This window comes from Monodelphis domestica, chromosome 1 (assembly GCF_027887165.1).
Source record: "Monodelphis domestica isolate mMonDom1 chromosome 1, mMonDom1.pri, whole genome shotgun sequence".
Lineage (NCBI taxonomy): Eukaryota > Metazoa > Chordata > Mammalia > Didelphimorphia > Didelphidae > Monodelphis > Monodelphis domestica.
This window is the reverse complement of record NC_077227.1, coordinates 695,718,674-695,735,511: the sequence shown is the minus strand read 5'-3', so window position 1 is coordinate 695,735,511 and position 16,838 is coordinate 695,718,674. Positions and strand designations below refer to the sequence as shown.

General features: G+C 40.1%; 1 protein-coding gene across 1 annotated transcript; it reads right to left on the bottom strand.

Moving 5' to 3' along the window:
• Positions 1 to 3,843: 3,843 nt before the first annotated feature.
• On the bottom strand, positions 3,844 to 5,854 carry THAP11 (THAP domain containing 11). Its single transcript, XM_001365014.4, has one exon. The coding sequence runs from the start codon at positions 5,636 to 5,638 to the stop codon at positions 4,769 to 4,771; it is 870 nt and encodes a 289-aa protein (XP_001365051.1). The 5' UTR covers positions 5,639 to 5,854; the 3' UTR covers positions 3,844 to 4,768.
• Positions 5,855 to 16,838: the final 10,984 nt, after the last annotated feature.

Genomic DNA, 16,838 nt, shown 5'->3' with positions numbered 1-16,838 from the left:
TTTCCTTCTACATGAGTTTGCATAGTGTGTGAAGCAGAAACAATTGAAGTCAGATAGTCACCACATCCTAAAAAGTAAAAACTTTTTCACATAGTTTTTGAGAGAGAGCTAGCATAACCAAACAGATTTAGGAAGTTTCCTATAATCTTCACTTCTTCACTAGGAAGGGAGCTGAGTCTACAGTTACCCAATGGGAAAGGCTAATACCATAGAGGTAATGCAAATAATTTTTCCATTTCCCCTCTGAGAGAGAAAATATCTCAGAAATAATTTGATTTAAATTCCTAATGTTACATACTGTAGCTCACATCCATAAAGCTTTTGAAAATTTACAAATACTCTTCCCACAGCTTTGTGAGGTAAGTAATTCAAGTGTTATCATAGATAAGGAAACAAGCTCAGGAGGAAGATGATTTGCTCAAGGTTATTAAAAGGCAAGGTTGGCCTTGAGGTGACAGCTATATTAAGAAAAAAATAACTGGTGCTAATCTCCTACAGTTCAAAAGAACAAGGAGAGATCTCGCCCAGTTTTCTGATGAAGCCACTGTATAGGAAAGGAGGCCAATCATGTCTCATCTGGAGTTATGTACATAGGTTAGGGGCTAGAAGAAGGGAGATCCTGTTTAAGCAGATTAGATTGGGAATCTCCTACTCTTTTTTCAACCATACAATTCCCATCCTCAGGAGAGGATGACTTCAGAAAATCCAAACTTCTGTGGCCAGCCACTATGAGCCCTTTCAGTCCCATGCTCAGTTTTTCCCCTATTACTACTCAGAGAAAAGGAGGGCTGTTGGCAAAGGCAAAGTTAAAAACAACAGAAACTAGCAAAAAAAGTCAGTCTGTGGATGCCAGTAGTAGCAGAGACTCATTCAGTTCTTCCTAGAACTCCATGAGGATGGGGTGCCAAGGCTTTTCATAGTCATGGAGTATAAGAATTGAAAGGTGCCTTGGAACATGAATGTTGGAACCCAGAATGATAGATTTGAAAAAGATATGAAGGCAAGGCAGTCTACTGCAAAGAAGTAGATCTGAAACTTAAAGTCTCTCTGGGCTTTGTTTTATTCCTCTATAAAATGAGGGAGTTAAATCCTATGACCCTAAAAATCATCTAATCCAACTTCATTTTACAAAGAAGGAAACTGAAGCTAGGAGACAAACTGACTCATCTCAAATCAAAAAGCAAGTTAGTGGCCAATCTAGTACTAAATCCCAGGTCTCCTGCTAGTTCATTGATGTTTTAATTCTCACATTTCTTTTGGCTCAACCTGTCCCAGTGTGAAGAGCTACTAAGGGCAAAATAGCCCCCAAAGCTGTCTTCAGAAAAGATGCATCCTAAGGGCCTACACAAAGCATATAGCAAAGGGAACCTGAAAACCAATGAAGGGAATTGAAGCAGAGGCCAGTGTTGTAACATTTGGATACCTAGTTTCAAATGTCAAAACAAGCAGCTTATCCTATTTATCCACAGGAGTAAAAATGAGATGGTGAGAGGCAGAACCCCATGACTCACAGCAAAGCAGAATAAAATGTGTCAAACAACAGGAACAATTCCCTTTGTCCAGCTCCTTTTCCTGATCTCCCCTCTTTTGCTTACCACAAAAAGAAGCAAACTATTCTCAGAACAGATTGAAAAGACCTTTTGTGATACTGAGCCAGAAGATGAAGCCAAAGCTCCACAGCCCAGAGTGGAGACATCATACACTACTAGACAGTGCTGCTGCCTTTTAAGATGCATAAGGAACCTCAGATGTCTGCTCTATATCCTGGGCAAACAACTATCCAGATTCTGCTTAGGGACCTCTAATATTTTGTCCAGGTTGGACTCCCAAAGGCAAGGACACAGCTATAATGTGGAAGGGGAAGGTGGCACAAACCTTTTGTTGAAAAAGAAAAAAAAAAGCAAGAAAGCCAGAATACTAGAATATTATCCAAAATACTGCCTATTAAAAGGCAAGGTTTTGAATTGTTTTTGCTTCTTCCACTGAATCACTGACTGGCTACCTATATGTGCACATATGATCCATAAACAGGTTTCCCAACTAGAATTAAAAGGGCTAGGATGATGAAAGGGCAGCCTAAAGACCAAAAAAAAGTCTAAGATGAAGTTGCAACCACCGGGCTCTTCACACTGTTCCACCCAATACCCTAACTACTAAAGATCAGACCCACTCCACAGAATAAGAATAAAGAGCTAGAAGGGCACTTAGAGGCCATCTAATCCATTCCTCTCATTTTAGAGGAGGAAACTTCAGTCAGAAGAGGGGAAGTCATTTACCCCAGGTTCTATAGATAGCAAATAGAGCCAGGATTCAAAAGATTGGGTTCTACAGTAGAGATGTCAGATATTCAGCAGTGTGGCAAGAACCAGAATAAATATAATTGGGAAATATTTAACAAAATAAAAATATAATAAAACATAAAATGTTAACATATGGTATTCTAATTAAATCTATTGTCTATAGTGATCCTTCTGAACAGTGTAATATTTCCATTTCTATTTATGTTTAACCCTGCTGCTCACAGCCTGACATTTTAAATCCTGGTTATTTCTCTCCAAATCTAATGCTTTTCCCACTACATCTGACATCATGCCCTTCACATCAGAGGTCCATATTTACATTTTAAGAGTCAAAATGAGCAGAGCCTAGAACAAAAAGGATCTAACCCTCACCCAATTGTGAATTTCACAGTACTGATTTCTCTTTTTAAGATTAGACAAGAGGGAAAACATTCTGGATTTTCTAGAAGTTTTTGCTTACAAAAAAAAAACGATAAATGACTCAGAATTTATATTCAGAACAACCTACTCCTGAGGCCTACTCAGATTTGGTGAGTCAAGAGAGATAATTTTTTTAAAGCACAAAGTTCTATAGAAATGCAAGGAACTGCTAAAAGAAATTCCTTGTCCCTAAAAGATGAACCCTATTCTTCTGAATGCAAATCCAGTACAAGTTTCAACTCTAACACTAAATGTGTGACAAAAATGTGTGATTAGGTCAGTTTTCCCTTTGTTAAAATAGCGATAACACACTTTATGCCTTCAAGACAAGATTGTAAGAAGTATTCAAATTAAGACCTATTCGTTCTCAGAAAGATTTGTGACCAAGATCAGGACTCCCAAAATGACATTCATAAAAGCATAAGAAAACTTACAAACATTTTGGACTGGCTCTCCTACCCCTGGGATTTCTCACTGATCAGAGGGCAAAAAGCTCAATTTTGCCTTTTCAGATCTAGACCTATAGGTCTTCAGCCTTGAATTCATTTGATCTTTCCTATGAATTCCAGGCTCATCGCTGCTATAGGAAGAGCATAAAGAGATTGTTTGAAGAGCTTATAAGGAGTTTTGAGGATAAAGCACAACTGAACCATTAGGGTTCCATCCAGTAAAAGAAGTCACAGCATTGACTATTGATTAGCTGGCCAAGTCACTTCCTAAGAATAAGTCACATTCTGTAGTATTTTATGGTTTGCAAACCACTTTCCTCACAATAGCCTTGCACAAATTTTACTAAATTGAGCCTCAAAGAAGTAACTTGCTCAGGGTTACACACCTAGAGTCAGCTGGGAGTTTTAACCCAAGATTCGCTGACATCAAGAACAGTGCTGTTTGCACTATAGCAAGCATCTTCTCCCTCCTAACTTTTACCAAGATACTTTTCACTTTCTCTAGTGAAGTTCCGGTTCCATCCCTACCCCCCAGTCCAAAAAGTGGAAATCTGTTGCCTATGCCAACAACCCTCCCACTAGTCTTCTGGCATCTCTATGTAATATTTAGGGCCCTAGTTTGGGGACTTTTGTAGACAGTCATCTCTTTGAAAATAAGAACCCTCAAACCCAAATAAAAACCTTACATTTTTAATTTGCTTTGCCAAACAGGACACAGTGAAAACTTTAGTCTAATTGTACAGAAAATATAATTTTTGTAACCAGTAGCAAACATATCACCAGGATAGGTTTGGTTTTTTTCCTTTTGGTTAAAAAAAAAAAAACCAAGTCCCTGGCAAATTGGGTTTACCTCAGAAAGGTTACCCAGCTCCCCCTTAAATACAAACTGTCAGATAAGAGACAGAGAGGGGAACATCCTGCTCACACCACCCAGGAAAAACTTAATAGATCTGACTCCAGTTTATCACATCCCCCTATTAGAATCACAGTCCAAAACTAGGATAGGGAAAGGAAAAGCTGAAAGGTGGAGGGACAGGAGGAAGAGGGAATAAGCATTGACTGCTTCTTGGGGCCTGGGTCTCTGCCTTTATCACTACACACAAAGGGGCTGTCTCATTTCATCTCCAAGGTCATGTTCCCCCCCATATGGGTTCTCTGGAGCCAGCCTCCCCTCCCATAACCCTAAGGGATGAGTTCCAAACAGTGATCACTTTAAATCCTATGGTCATAAAAAGAGTTCCAAACAAACAGCTGAATAAGTTCCGGTCATAGCAGCTGGCATGACAAATGCACAAAACTTTGGGGGCCCCAGTTACCCCAGGCCCCTGCCTCAAGAAGGTGTTTGGGCTAAGTACAGTAATGTCAGAGTCTGAGGATAGGAGGCAACAAGTGAGGGTGCCTGGGCTCACTCTCCTCTGCAGTCAAGGATGCCAGGCCAGAAGTCCAACTGCAGAGGAAGGGGGAAGGAAAGGGGAGTACTGTCCAGGAGTCCAAATGCTGTCGAAGGCAGGGGCTACCCTGAGCCCGGGCAGAGCTGGCAGGCAGAGATGGTAACCCAGGAGTTCATTTTAGGGGGCAGGCAGGATACAGGAGCCTTCCTCACATCCCGTGCTTCTTGCGGATAACAGCCATGGCCAAAAGCCGGTCCTTCTCTCGGAGTTCCTCCCGAAGCTTGGCCTCTGTGAGTCGCAGGTGGCGAATACTGCCTTTCATTTCCTTCATCTTAACCTCCATCAGGGCCAGGATATCTCGCTGTTCGTTCAGCTTCCGCAGCAGTTCTTCCTCGGTGGTGCCAGACGACAGAGAATAGGAGTGGTCCGAGCCCGTGTCCGGGAAGCCCTCGCCCACCACCACCAGCCTGGGCCCCGAGGTCACGGCCGGCACCGCGGCAGGGACGCCAAGCTCCGGGGCAGAGGCCCCTTCGGCTGAGGCAAACTCCACCTGCACTGTCAAGTCGATGGGCTTCACGTCTTCCCCGGATGGGGGCTGCGGGGGCGTAGCAGCTGCGGTGGGGCCACTGTCCACTGCCGCCTGCAGAGTGAGTAGCACAGCGGCCGAGGCAGACACCAGGGATGCCTGTGAGGGGGCCGGAAGCGCTGTGGGCTGTGGCTGCTGGGGGTTCTGCTGCTGCTGCAGCTGTAGCTGCTGCTGCCTCCGTCGGGCAGCTGCCCCCGCCGCCCCACCAGCCCCAGGCCGCCGCGCTTTGCGCTCGTTGACTCCACGTAGAGGGAAGATGGTGGGGACCCGCACCGTGTAGGTCTTGCGGCCGCCCTGGAAGTGGACGCTGCACAGGCGGTGGCCGGCCGTGGGCTGGAAAGTGGAGAAACAGCCGCTGACGCCGGCCCGAGACACGTTCTTAAGCCACAGGCGCCGCAGCTCTGCGTCCTTGGGGAAGGTATAGAAGTGCAGCGCCTTGTCCCGGTGCGAGTTGTTGTAGCAGCCCGGCACGCAGCACGTAAAGCCCGGCATCGCGGCGGTCCGGTCCGCCGACGGCCCCGGCCTCGGGCCTCGGCCGCCCCAGCAGCCGGCGGACCGCTCGGGCCCGAAAAGCTCGGAGGGCCTCGGCCAAGACCCCGGCCTCCGGCTCCTCCTCGGAACCCGGCCTCACTCCGGGCCCGGGCCTTGGGACCCCAGGACACCCACCGACGGGCGAGGCCTCGGCGACCGCCCGGACCCCCTACGCCCCCCACCGGCCGGGCGGCGGCGTCCCGCCCCGCCCCGAGCGGAGCTTCGCTTTGCCTCGCTCGCTCGCTCTCCTGGGGACGCTCCTCGACAGCCCCCGCGCTGTCCACCCGCCCGCCAGCAGTCCCCGCAGTCACCCAGAGCCTGTCAGTCAGTCAGTCAGTCCCGGGGCCGCGACGAAGAAGCGCCCGGGAAGTTGGACTACGCCCCCCACAATGCACCGCGCCGCGCGCTTCCGCCGTTAGCCGCACTTCTTCCGGGGTCAAGACCGGGAGTGGGGTCATAAGGATTTGGCATTCGCCAGCGAAAAATCATCCGCTTAGTCTTCCGTCTGGGAGACGCTCCCGAGCTGTTCCCGCTCCGGCGGGCGGAACAAGGGACGTTTTCTGTATAGATGAACTTAGGGTTCCTGGCGGACAGCCGTGTGCCATTCGGAAAACTGCGTTTCCCAGGATGCACCGCTTCCCGCGCGCCCCGACCCCCCCACCCATCGGGAAACTACAACTCTCGGCTTCCCCCGCGCGCGGCCGAAACCCCGCCTCTGCCCTGGGGAGCGCATCCCCATCGTCAACAAGCCCACGCCTCTAGGTGGCTGGACCGAATCCTACTGCCGGCTGGGCGGGAACCATTCTCCAATTCTATTCCTCCAGGGCCCCTTTTCCTCCCACTCTCCAGGTCCGCAGATCTGAGAAACCATCCTGGGCAAAGCGAGTTCTGGAGGGAAGAAGGCAACACGTAAAAAGCACCAATGAAGCGGCTACTATGTGCCAGGCACGGCGAGTTAGGGGAATAAAAGAGCCAGTTGTTCGAACCTAGGCCCCGATACAGCCAAGTAGTCCAGGACCTTCTCCACTCTTCCTCCCACTCCCCCAACCGCCCCTCGGCCCCGTCCCTCTTTTTATTCTCTCCATTTCCTACCCTTTCCCATCACTCTCCGACCTGCCCCACCCTCCAGCTCTGGCTCCCCGAAGTCTTCAGGCTAAATCCTTGGCCTCCCACTCCCCATTTCCCCATTTCTTAAACAATTTAAGCAAAACTTGATTGAATGACAAAAGGGTGCTAGAACTTTGAGCTAGGTCCAGAAGATAAGACAAAAATTTAAATAAATCTCAATCCTGACCCAAAAGAAACTGGCAGCCTAATAAACCAAGGGATAATTATAATACAGGACTTTACATGACAATAAGATTTAAGGGTAAAAATACTAAACACAGCTTAAAGACCGAAGTTCCTGCTTCTAGTTCTATTTCAAGACCTCCTGGTTAGCCAAAATGTTTATATAAATTAGTCCTTGCCCCAATGAAGAGTAAAGTCTAACTGGACACCAGGATAACCATAATGAATACTCCACAAGATTGCAGAGGAGCAATCAGAGTGCTGCTTGAAGTCCAAAAGCCCAAGGTCATGCCACTAAATTGAATATGCTTTCAGTCTTCTCTATTCTATAAAAGACAAATCAAAGTACTTGTATTTTTGTATATTTTTTTGTATAATTTGTATATTTTGAATACAGCAGGATTTGTGATTTGTGATTTTTTAAATGCAAGATTTTAATTGGCACATGCAATTATACACACACATATTTATTTAACTGTTACCTTCTGTCTTAGAACCAATACTAGGTATTTGTTCCAAGACAGAAGGGTGATAAGGGCTACGAAATGGGGAGTGGGGGGAGAAGAAGGCAGTGAAATGACCTGCCCATGGTCACTCTATTAGGAAGTATCTGATCACATTTTAACCCAAGACCTGTCTCCAGGACTGGCCCTCTATCCACTGAGCCAGTTGCTGTCCTGCACAATGCAGTATTGACAACCAGGCAAAAGGGGCCATGAAGAAGGGACCAGGAGAATGGATGTCAAAAAATTCATCCTGGATAAGAGATATTCAACTAGTTCTCTATGATATGAATACTGGGTTTTATTTATTCATTCAATTATTTCTTAAGAATAAGAAACTGCTCCTGTTCCCACAGGGCTAGGGCTTGATTCTCTTCCTTCTTCACCAAGGTACCCCTCTCTTCTGCATTAGGTACTCTGTCCAAATTGGGTTTGTTGTTGGTAGAATCTGGCCTCTAAGGAGAAGTTTGGGCTCTCATTTATACTTAATTCATTAAATATTTCTCAATTATATACTTCTAACATTTTAACATTAAACATTCATTTTTTCAATTTGAATTCCAAATTCTCATCTTCCCTTCCGTCTCCCATCTGTTAAGAATCAGTGATACCTACAAAACATGTGAGGTCATGCAAAACATATTTCCATATTAGCCATGTTGTAAAAGAAAATACACATACACACACACACATACACACCAAAAAAAATAAAGTAAAAAGTATGCTTCAACCTCACCCAGTTTTTCAGTTCTCTCCCTGGAGACAGATAGCATTTTTTATTAAGGATCCTGAGGAATTGTCTTGGATCACTATTTAGATAAGAAGTTCTCCTTTTTAAAAACTTTTTTCTATTAATTAAAAAAAAAAAGTTCATCCTTCCTCTTTCCCAATTTAAAAAAGAAGAAAAACAATCCTTCGTAACAAATATGCATAGTCAAAACAAATCACCACATTGACCACATTGACTATATCCAAAAGTATGCCTCATTCTACATGTTGAATTCATGACCTTTCATTTAAGTGGTGAGGAACACTGATCCTCTTTAATCACAGCCATTGCATTCATCAGAGGACTCAAGTCTTTCAAAGTTGTTTGCCTTTACAATGATGTATATTGTATCAATTATTATCCTGGTTCTGTTTACTCCTCTATGGATCACTTCATGCAAGTCTTCACAGGTGTCTCAGAAACCACCCCTTTCATAATCTTTCCAATAATGGTATTGTTATTTTTCTCTTTTTCTCAAGTTGATACATCAGACAAAAATTGCTTAAGGCTTAGGATTTGGCTGCTGTCTGATAGATGAGCAGTAAACATACTCCATATACAATATGAATCAGATGTGAAGGGTTAAAATTTTTGGTAGGAGTTTGAACAAAAGTCAGGAGAATAGTTTGATAAACATAAAACAGTTTATTTTAGGAAAGTTCAGATAGGAGATAGAGAGGAAGAAAGCAAGAGTAATCTCCTAATATCTTATAACTATACCTAAGATCCCAATCCTAACTAAAATTTTCTTAAAAACTCTAAATCTATCTGCCTTTGAGAGCCATGTCTTCTGCTGGGCCAAGCCCAACCTATTCTCCTATTGTGACTATCTAAGAATTTACCCACTATCTAACTACCTACCTAAGCAGTATAACCATGAAAATGTGGTTTGCCAATACTGTGAATTGCCAAAACTGTAAAGGTTTCGGCCAAACTATAAAGATAATTTTTAGTGTCTTGATTTAAAATATAAAATTAAGTGGTCGTCATGGAAAAATTCCCAAATATGAAGATACCCAAGTCAGCTGGGTTTTATGGAGATTTTAATTGATACAAATGAAGAAATTAAGGGAAGGAGAGAGAGAGAAAAAAAGAGAGAAAATAATAGAAAGGGAGCCTAAGGGAGAGCGAGCCAGTCTTTATCACTCACCACAAGATTGTCTCAAGCAAGCTCCAGTCCTCCACTGAACTCCTGAACTCCTCAACTAAGTTCAATCCTTCTCCTTTTAAAGAAATTTTCTCTTATGTCACCTCCCCTAAATTTTCACATCTACCAATCACAGTAGACGATTTTTTCCCAGGACTGCCCATTCTTAGTTCTCAATTTCTTTTGTTCTCATCTTCTCTGGTTAGATAAAATCTACTGAGTACTTCACACCTCTTTTCTTAAGCTTGCCTTTTGTAAGTTGCTTGATCTTTTAGTGATTAATTTAACCTATATAGGTAGTTAACACCTTTTTGTATTAGATCTAAAAATAGACCTAGCTTAAGGTTCTAGCTTTACTATAAGTATGAGTTAGGGACTTTTCATTGTTCAGTCAGGAGTTTGCAACTTTATCTTCCCCTAATGCATTGTCTGAGTAGGGTGGAGTAATTTTAAAAGTTCTCAATACATTCCTGACCAAGTACCTCCATTATTAAAAATGGAGAATGGCTTAATCAAATCTTCTGAAGTAGAGTCTGAGCAGTTTTAAGATTCACAGCAGATCAATAATCAATAAAGCTGTTAAGGCCTTAAATCCATTCTCTCTATTCCCAACTGTCAGTCAGTCAAAAACTGCCAGTCTCAAAGAGAAACAGAAACTGCTTATTCTCTCTCCAGGAGAGTCAGAGACAAAAGCCCTCAGCTGCCAGCTGTAACCAACTCTAACAACTCTCAGCCACACCCTCCTAAGTGTCATCAACTGACAGCCTGCACAGCAGGGGGGCTCCTACTCAGAAATCTTTTTGCTACCTTGCCTCTTAAAGAGAAAGAGGGAGAGATTAAGAAAAACTCTCTTAACATACCCCACCCCTGAGATCCATTGGGGAGTCTCCCCAATGGATCTTTCAAACAAAACTATCCTATACTCAATATTAGAAACAGGGGAAAATGAAGAGAGAAAGCAAGCAAGCAAGCAAAACAATTCTTGCAACATACAAGTTTCAAATAATATATAATTACAAATATTTATAGTTACAGAATCACAAAATTCTTACTATAAATAAAATATAAATAAAACAAACAAACAAATAAATAAATAAATAAAAACCTATTCTTATTATACTCTACAGAAATAAGAACCTAAAGATATCCAAATAAACCTTATAGTTTCTATGTACAAAAAAACTTGTATATACATTATATACCTATAATATAACCCCTGAGGTGGGTGTTGATCAATACTTATAACCCTTTCAAACACTTTACCATTTACATATGAATTAGTTATTATAATCCTATAAAAGTATATAGTTATTAATATGTAGTTATTAAAATCCTATAAAAGTATGTAAATAATAATTATTTTAAAATAGCAATCCTAAATGCTATAACATAAATTATATGCTTACCTATTTAGTATTACTCATTCTATTTTAAACCTTTACAAAAAATCAAACTCTTTAATGAACAGCAAAATATAAGTTCAGGAGTTCATTGAAATATCCTTGAAAATGGTGTCCAGTTGTCTTTGTAGTCTTCTTCCTGATGAGTCCAATGTCTCTAAAAAATGTAGTCTTATTCTTGATTACTCTTTTCACATGAGAACAATGAATCCATGATGTCTTTTCACCTATCTTTATCACTGTAGGGGTTGTTAAAAGTACTTGGAATGGACCTTCCCAGACCAGCTGAGTTACTCCAGTGTGCTGAAAGTTCTTTATATACATTATATCTCCTGGATTTAAATCATGTAGAGAAAAGTCTATAGGTACAGTTTGCGCTACAGCTCCTGATTCCTGAAGTTCTTTTATTTTGATTTGCAGATCTCTTATATATGTAGCAATGATAGTATCTCCTCTTAACAATGATGTATACACAGGGTTAAATGGTTTAGCATGAATTGGTAGATAATCAAACAGCATCTCAAATAGTGAGATGTGTAGATCTTCCCTTGGCCTCCTTCAAGGTAGAATAACGCAAATGGTAGAGCATCAGGCCATTCCAAATGAGTTTCAGTACATAGTTTTCCAATCATTGTCTTTAATTCCCTATTCATTTTTTCCACTTGCCCTGAGCTCTGTGGGTGGTATAGCACATGAAATTTTGGTATTATACCTAGGCAAGAATATTTCATGCTAAAACTGAATCTGTAAAATGTGTTCTCTTGTCCAAATCAATTCTTGCTTGTAAACAAATTGAGTTATAATTTCTTTTATTAATATTTTGGATACGAACTCTTACTGTTAGAAATGCCTCCATTCATCTGAGTAGGTGGTCTACTATAACTAAACAAAATTTGTAATGTTCAGCTTTTGGCATTGTTATAAAGTCAATTTGTAGATGTTCAAATGGTGTGCAGGCTAAAGGATGTCCCCCAAATGCTTTTCCTTGAAAGATGTGATGATTATACATTTGGCAAGTTGCACAAGCTTCACAGACTTTTGAGATAATGCTTGTTATGCCAGGGGCTACTCATACTTTCTTTACTAAATCTTCAGTGCTTTGTGTTCCAAAATGACCATTTTTTATGAATTGATTGGCAAATTTGTTGATAAAAAGTTCTAGGAAATATTGGTTTACCTTCTGATGCCACCCATACACCATTAATTTGTTCAGCTTTATTGTTTCCATTTCTTAACCTCTTTCTCATTATATGCAAGGGACAAATCTGCTTCTTTTATAACTGTCAAATTTAAAATCAATTCAGGACATTCTATGGCAGCAAGTTTTGCAGCAACATCTGCTTGGTGGTTTCCTCTCAAAACTGGATTAGTTCCATCTGTATGAGCAGAGCAATATACAACAGCCAGAGTTTCAGGTAGTTGGAGAACTGAAAGAAGTTCAGTCATAATTTTTGCATTGGCAATAATTTTGCCACATGATATTAAGAAACCTCTTTGAAGTCAAAGAGTACCCACAGTGTGACATATTCCAAAGGCATATTTTGAATCTATATAGATTGTTGCTTTTTTTGTATCTTGCTATTACACAGGCTTGTTCCAACACTATTAATTCTACACCTTGTGCATGTATGTATATTTGATGGAAGCAAAGCTGACCACAGGGTTGCAAATTCTTTGATTACAGCTGCTCCAGTATAACATATAACATCTCTCATAAAGGAAGAACCATCTGTAAACAAAACTTTATGTGCATTTTCTAAAGGAGTGTCTAAAAGATTTTCATGAGGTTTTTCTGCCATAGACATAATGATTTATGCATTCACAATTATGCAATGGTTCTCCTGTGATTGCTAAATCTGGAAGCTATGTAGAAGGGTTGAGTGTTGTGTAGCATTTTAAATTGAGGTTTTCATTGCCTAAGAAAGTTATTTCATATCTTGTAAGCCGTTGGTCTGAGAATGCCTGTGTTCTATGTCTTAGCAATAATGTTTCTAATGAGGACACATTATTATTAGTGGGCATCCCAACACTACATCTGCTGATTTTTGACTAGTGGAGCTAGGCATGAGGCATGGTGGTACTTCAGAAACTATTGGGTCTAATTGAACTGAACAATATGCAATTGGATGTTGAACAGGTCCTAAAGCTTGTGTTAAAACACCCGAGGTTACTCCTCTTTGTTCATGTACATGCAGAGTGAATGGTTTTTTGTAATCTGGGATGCCTAGGGAAGGAGAAGATAGGATAGACTATTTTAATTTAGTAAGTGCTGTTCAGTGTGTTGTATCCAACCTAAGTGGTTCAGTGACTACATCATTTGTCAGTGATGTAAGGGGTTTTGTAATTTCCCAGTAGCAAGGAATCTATTGCATGAAAAATCCAGTTGCTCTCAAAATTTCTCTCAATTGTCTTTTAGTGGATGGGGTACTTAATTTTCAGATATCTTCAATAAGTGTAAGAGAAATGAAACAGGCACCTTCAGCTAAAAAAATCCTAAATACTCCATTTTGGGAAACACCACTGAACCTTTGATTTTGAGATTTTGTGTCTTCTTTTATATAATTCTAACAGGAGATGTTTGCTATCTTCTTGGCATGCTTCAGCATTTGGCAAGACCAAAAGGAAATTGTCCACAAAATGTATTAGATGGCTCTCCTTAAAGTCAATATTTGCCAAATCTTGTGTCAAAATTTGGGAAAAGAAAGTTGGACTTTCTACATAACCCTGAGGTCAATAGCACCATATATAATGAGACCCTTTCCATGCGAATGCAAATCTGTTTTGGGAATCTTCATGGATGGGTATTGAAAAAAAAGGAAGAACACAGATCTATTACTGTGAAATATTTTGTGGTACTAGGAATAGAGGAAATAATTGTTGATGGACTTGGAACCACAGGATGTCTTTTGATAATGTGATTATTAATACCCCTTAAATCTTGGACAAATCAATACACAGGTTTTCCATTTTTGTCTAATTTCATTTTTAATAGGCAAAAGAGGTGTATTGTATTCTGATTTGCAGGGAATTATTTTCTGTTTTATTATGGAATTTATCATTGAGGTAATTCCTTCAATTCCTTGCTTTGATAATGGATATTACAGAATAGATGGAGGTGGACCACCTCTCCTAATTGAACTGGAACAGCCAATTTCAGCAAGCCTACATTGATAAAAGATGTAGCCCAGAGAGATTCGGGTATATCTATTGGCATTTTAAAGGTTGGAGTTTTATCCACCTCCTGATTATCTAAAAATAGTACTGAGAACAAATTTAGAGATTCCTTAGGTAGTTCTAATATAATATTGCCATCTTGAGTACATATTATTGTGGCTCTTAATTTATACAACATATCTCTCCCCAATAAATTCATAGGGGAATTAGGCATTGGGAGGAACAAATATTCCACAGATAAAGCTCCCAGAGACAACATTCTTGGTGAAAACTTTTGGACTTCCAAAAATGTTCCAGAGACCCCCCCACAACATTAATAGAACCAATAGTATTACAATTAGGATAAGGTATACTCATTAGCACAGATCTTGATGCCTCATTATCTAGAATACAATCATATAACATATTCCCTACTTTCAATGTCACATGGGCAGTGATATCTTAGGGAGAATGGACTGGGATGACTGGTGAAATTATATCTGTGTCTGAAAAATCAAATGTTTTGATCTTTGATTCCAGAATCTTTTTTCCCCTGGCAAACATTCATAAACATTCATGTGCACCTCTCTGAGATTCCTCTCATTGAGGAGGATTTACATTTTTGCTATTGTGTGAATGTGCCCCATTTTGGCTATATTGTAACATATCATTTGCCTTATTTTGGTTATTGGCTCTATCATTCCCATAATTTCCAAGATTATTATTTTGGAAATTGTTTCTGTTAATATTATTTCTAAAATATTTGTTGTTCCTAGAATAGTTATTTCTAAAGTTTCCACCATTATTTCTAAAATTATTGAATATTTCATTCCAGCATCTTCAATTTATCATTAGGTGTCCCCTTTTTCTGTAAAAGTAACACACTGGTCTTTGGTTTGTATATTCTCATACAGGAGCCATAGCTACCCCATAATTTGTATCTTTTCTTTCAAGTTTTCCCTTTAATACTTTTATCTCCTTTCTTAATGCATCCACTAAATCACTATCATCGTTATCTTTCCACTCATGTCCATTATACACATATACTGCCACTCTCCTTAATTCATCAAAGTCCATATTCATCCAGTTAAGAAAACTGCTTTTGAAATAGTCCTTGACCAATCTGCAAGAATTTTTCACAAACTGCCTTTTCAATTGTCTAATATCTAATGTCTAATATCCCGTTCTCTGGTCAAATCTAGGTCTATATATCTATATTTTACTGACTCAGTTTTATCACAAATATAGTCATGTTTAGGAATAACACCAAAGTTTCATGTACCATATCACCCCCCAGAGCTCAGGGCAAGTGGAAAGAATGGACAGCGATTTGAAGACCATGATTGGAAAACTATGTACTGAGACAAATTTGAAATGGCTCTACCTTTAGCATTATTCTACCTTCAAAGCAGACCAAAGGGAGATATACACATTTCACTATTTGAGATGCTATTTGGTCATCCACCAATTCATGCTAAACCATTTAATCCTGTTTATACATCATTGTTAGGAAGAGATACTACCATTGCTACATATATAAGAGATCTGCAAATCAAAATAAAAGAACTTCATGAATCAGGAGCTGTAGTGCAAACTGTACCTATAGACTTTTCTCTACATGATTTAAATCCAGGAGACACAGTGTATGTAAAGAACTTCCAGCACACTGGATCAAGTCAGGTAGCCTGGGAAGGTCCATTCCAAGTACTTTTTAACAACCCCTACAGTGATCAATATAGGAGAAAAGGCATCATGGATTCATTGCTCTCATGTGAAAATAGTACCTTCCATTGGGAATGATTGACTGCATGCATCAAGGATAAGACTACAGAGACAACTGAACTCTATTTTCAATGACATTTAACTCCTGAATTTATATTTTGCTTTAAAATAAAAGATTTGATTTTCTTGTATTTAAAGGTTTGATTTTGAAATAGAATGAGTAATACTAAATAGGTAAGTATATAATTTGTTATATTATAGCATTTAGGATTTCTGTTTAGAAATAATTATTATTGTTAATATACTTCCATAGGATTATAGAAAAAGTTAAAATAACTGAATGATACATAAATGATAAAGTGTTTCAAAGTTTTATAAGTGTTGGTCAACACTCACCTCAGGGGGGATATTATACCCACTTCAGGGGGGATATTATATTTATATAACGTTCTTGATTGGTGTTTTTCTTAATATAGTAACTATAAGGTGAATTTGGATTAATATCTTTAGGTTCTTATTTCTGTAGAGTATAATCAGAATTGTGTTATTCTGTAACTGTAAGAATTTGTAATTGTATACAATTTGAGATTTGCATGTTGCAAGATTTGACTTTCTTTCTCTCTTTATTTCTCCCTGTTTCTAATATAGAGTACAAGATAGTTTTATTTGAAAGATCTATTGGGGAGAGGATCTGGGGGGGATATGTTAAAGGGATTTTCTTAATCTCTCCCTCTGTCTCTTTAAGAGCCAGGAAAGAGAGCAGAAGTATATCTAAGTAGAAGAGAACTAACAGACTTCTGTGAGAGTTAGCCAGAGCTGAATATTCCATTACCTAGGAGACAAGCTATATAAGGAAGGATTCAGTTGGCAGTTGGAGGGCTTTTACCTCTGGACCTGGTTGGAGCAGGAGGTCAGTCTGGGTCTCTCAGTCAAGAGCCACTACTGGCAGTTTTTACTACTGATAGCTGAGATAGAGAAATGGATTTAAGGAAATTGTAGGTGATGAATGCTTATTTACTTAGTAGAGGTCGGTAGAATGAATCTTAAAACTGCTCAGACTATACCTTGGAACATTTGGTTAAGGCTATTCCCTTATTGTAACAAATGGAGGTACTTGATCAGGAATGTATTGGGAATTTTAAAATTACTCCACCCATACTTAGGCATACTTTAGGGG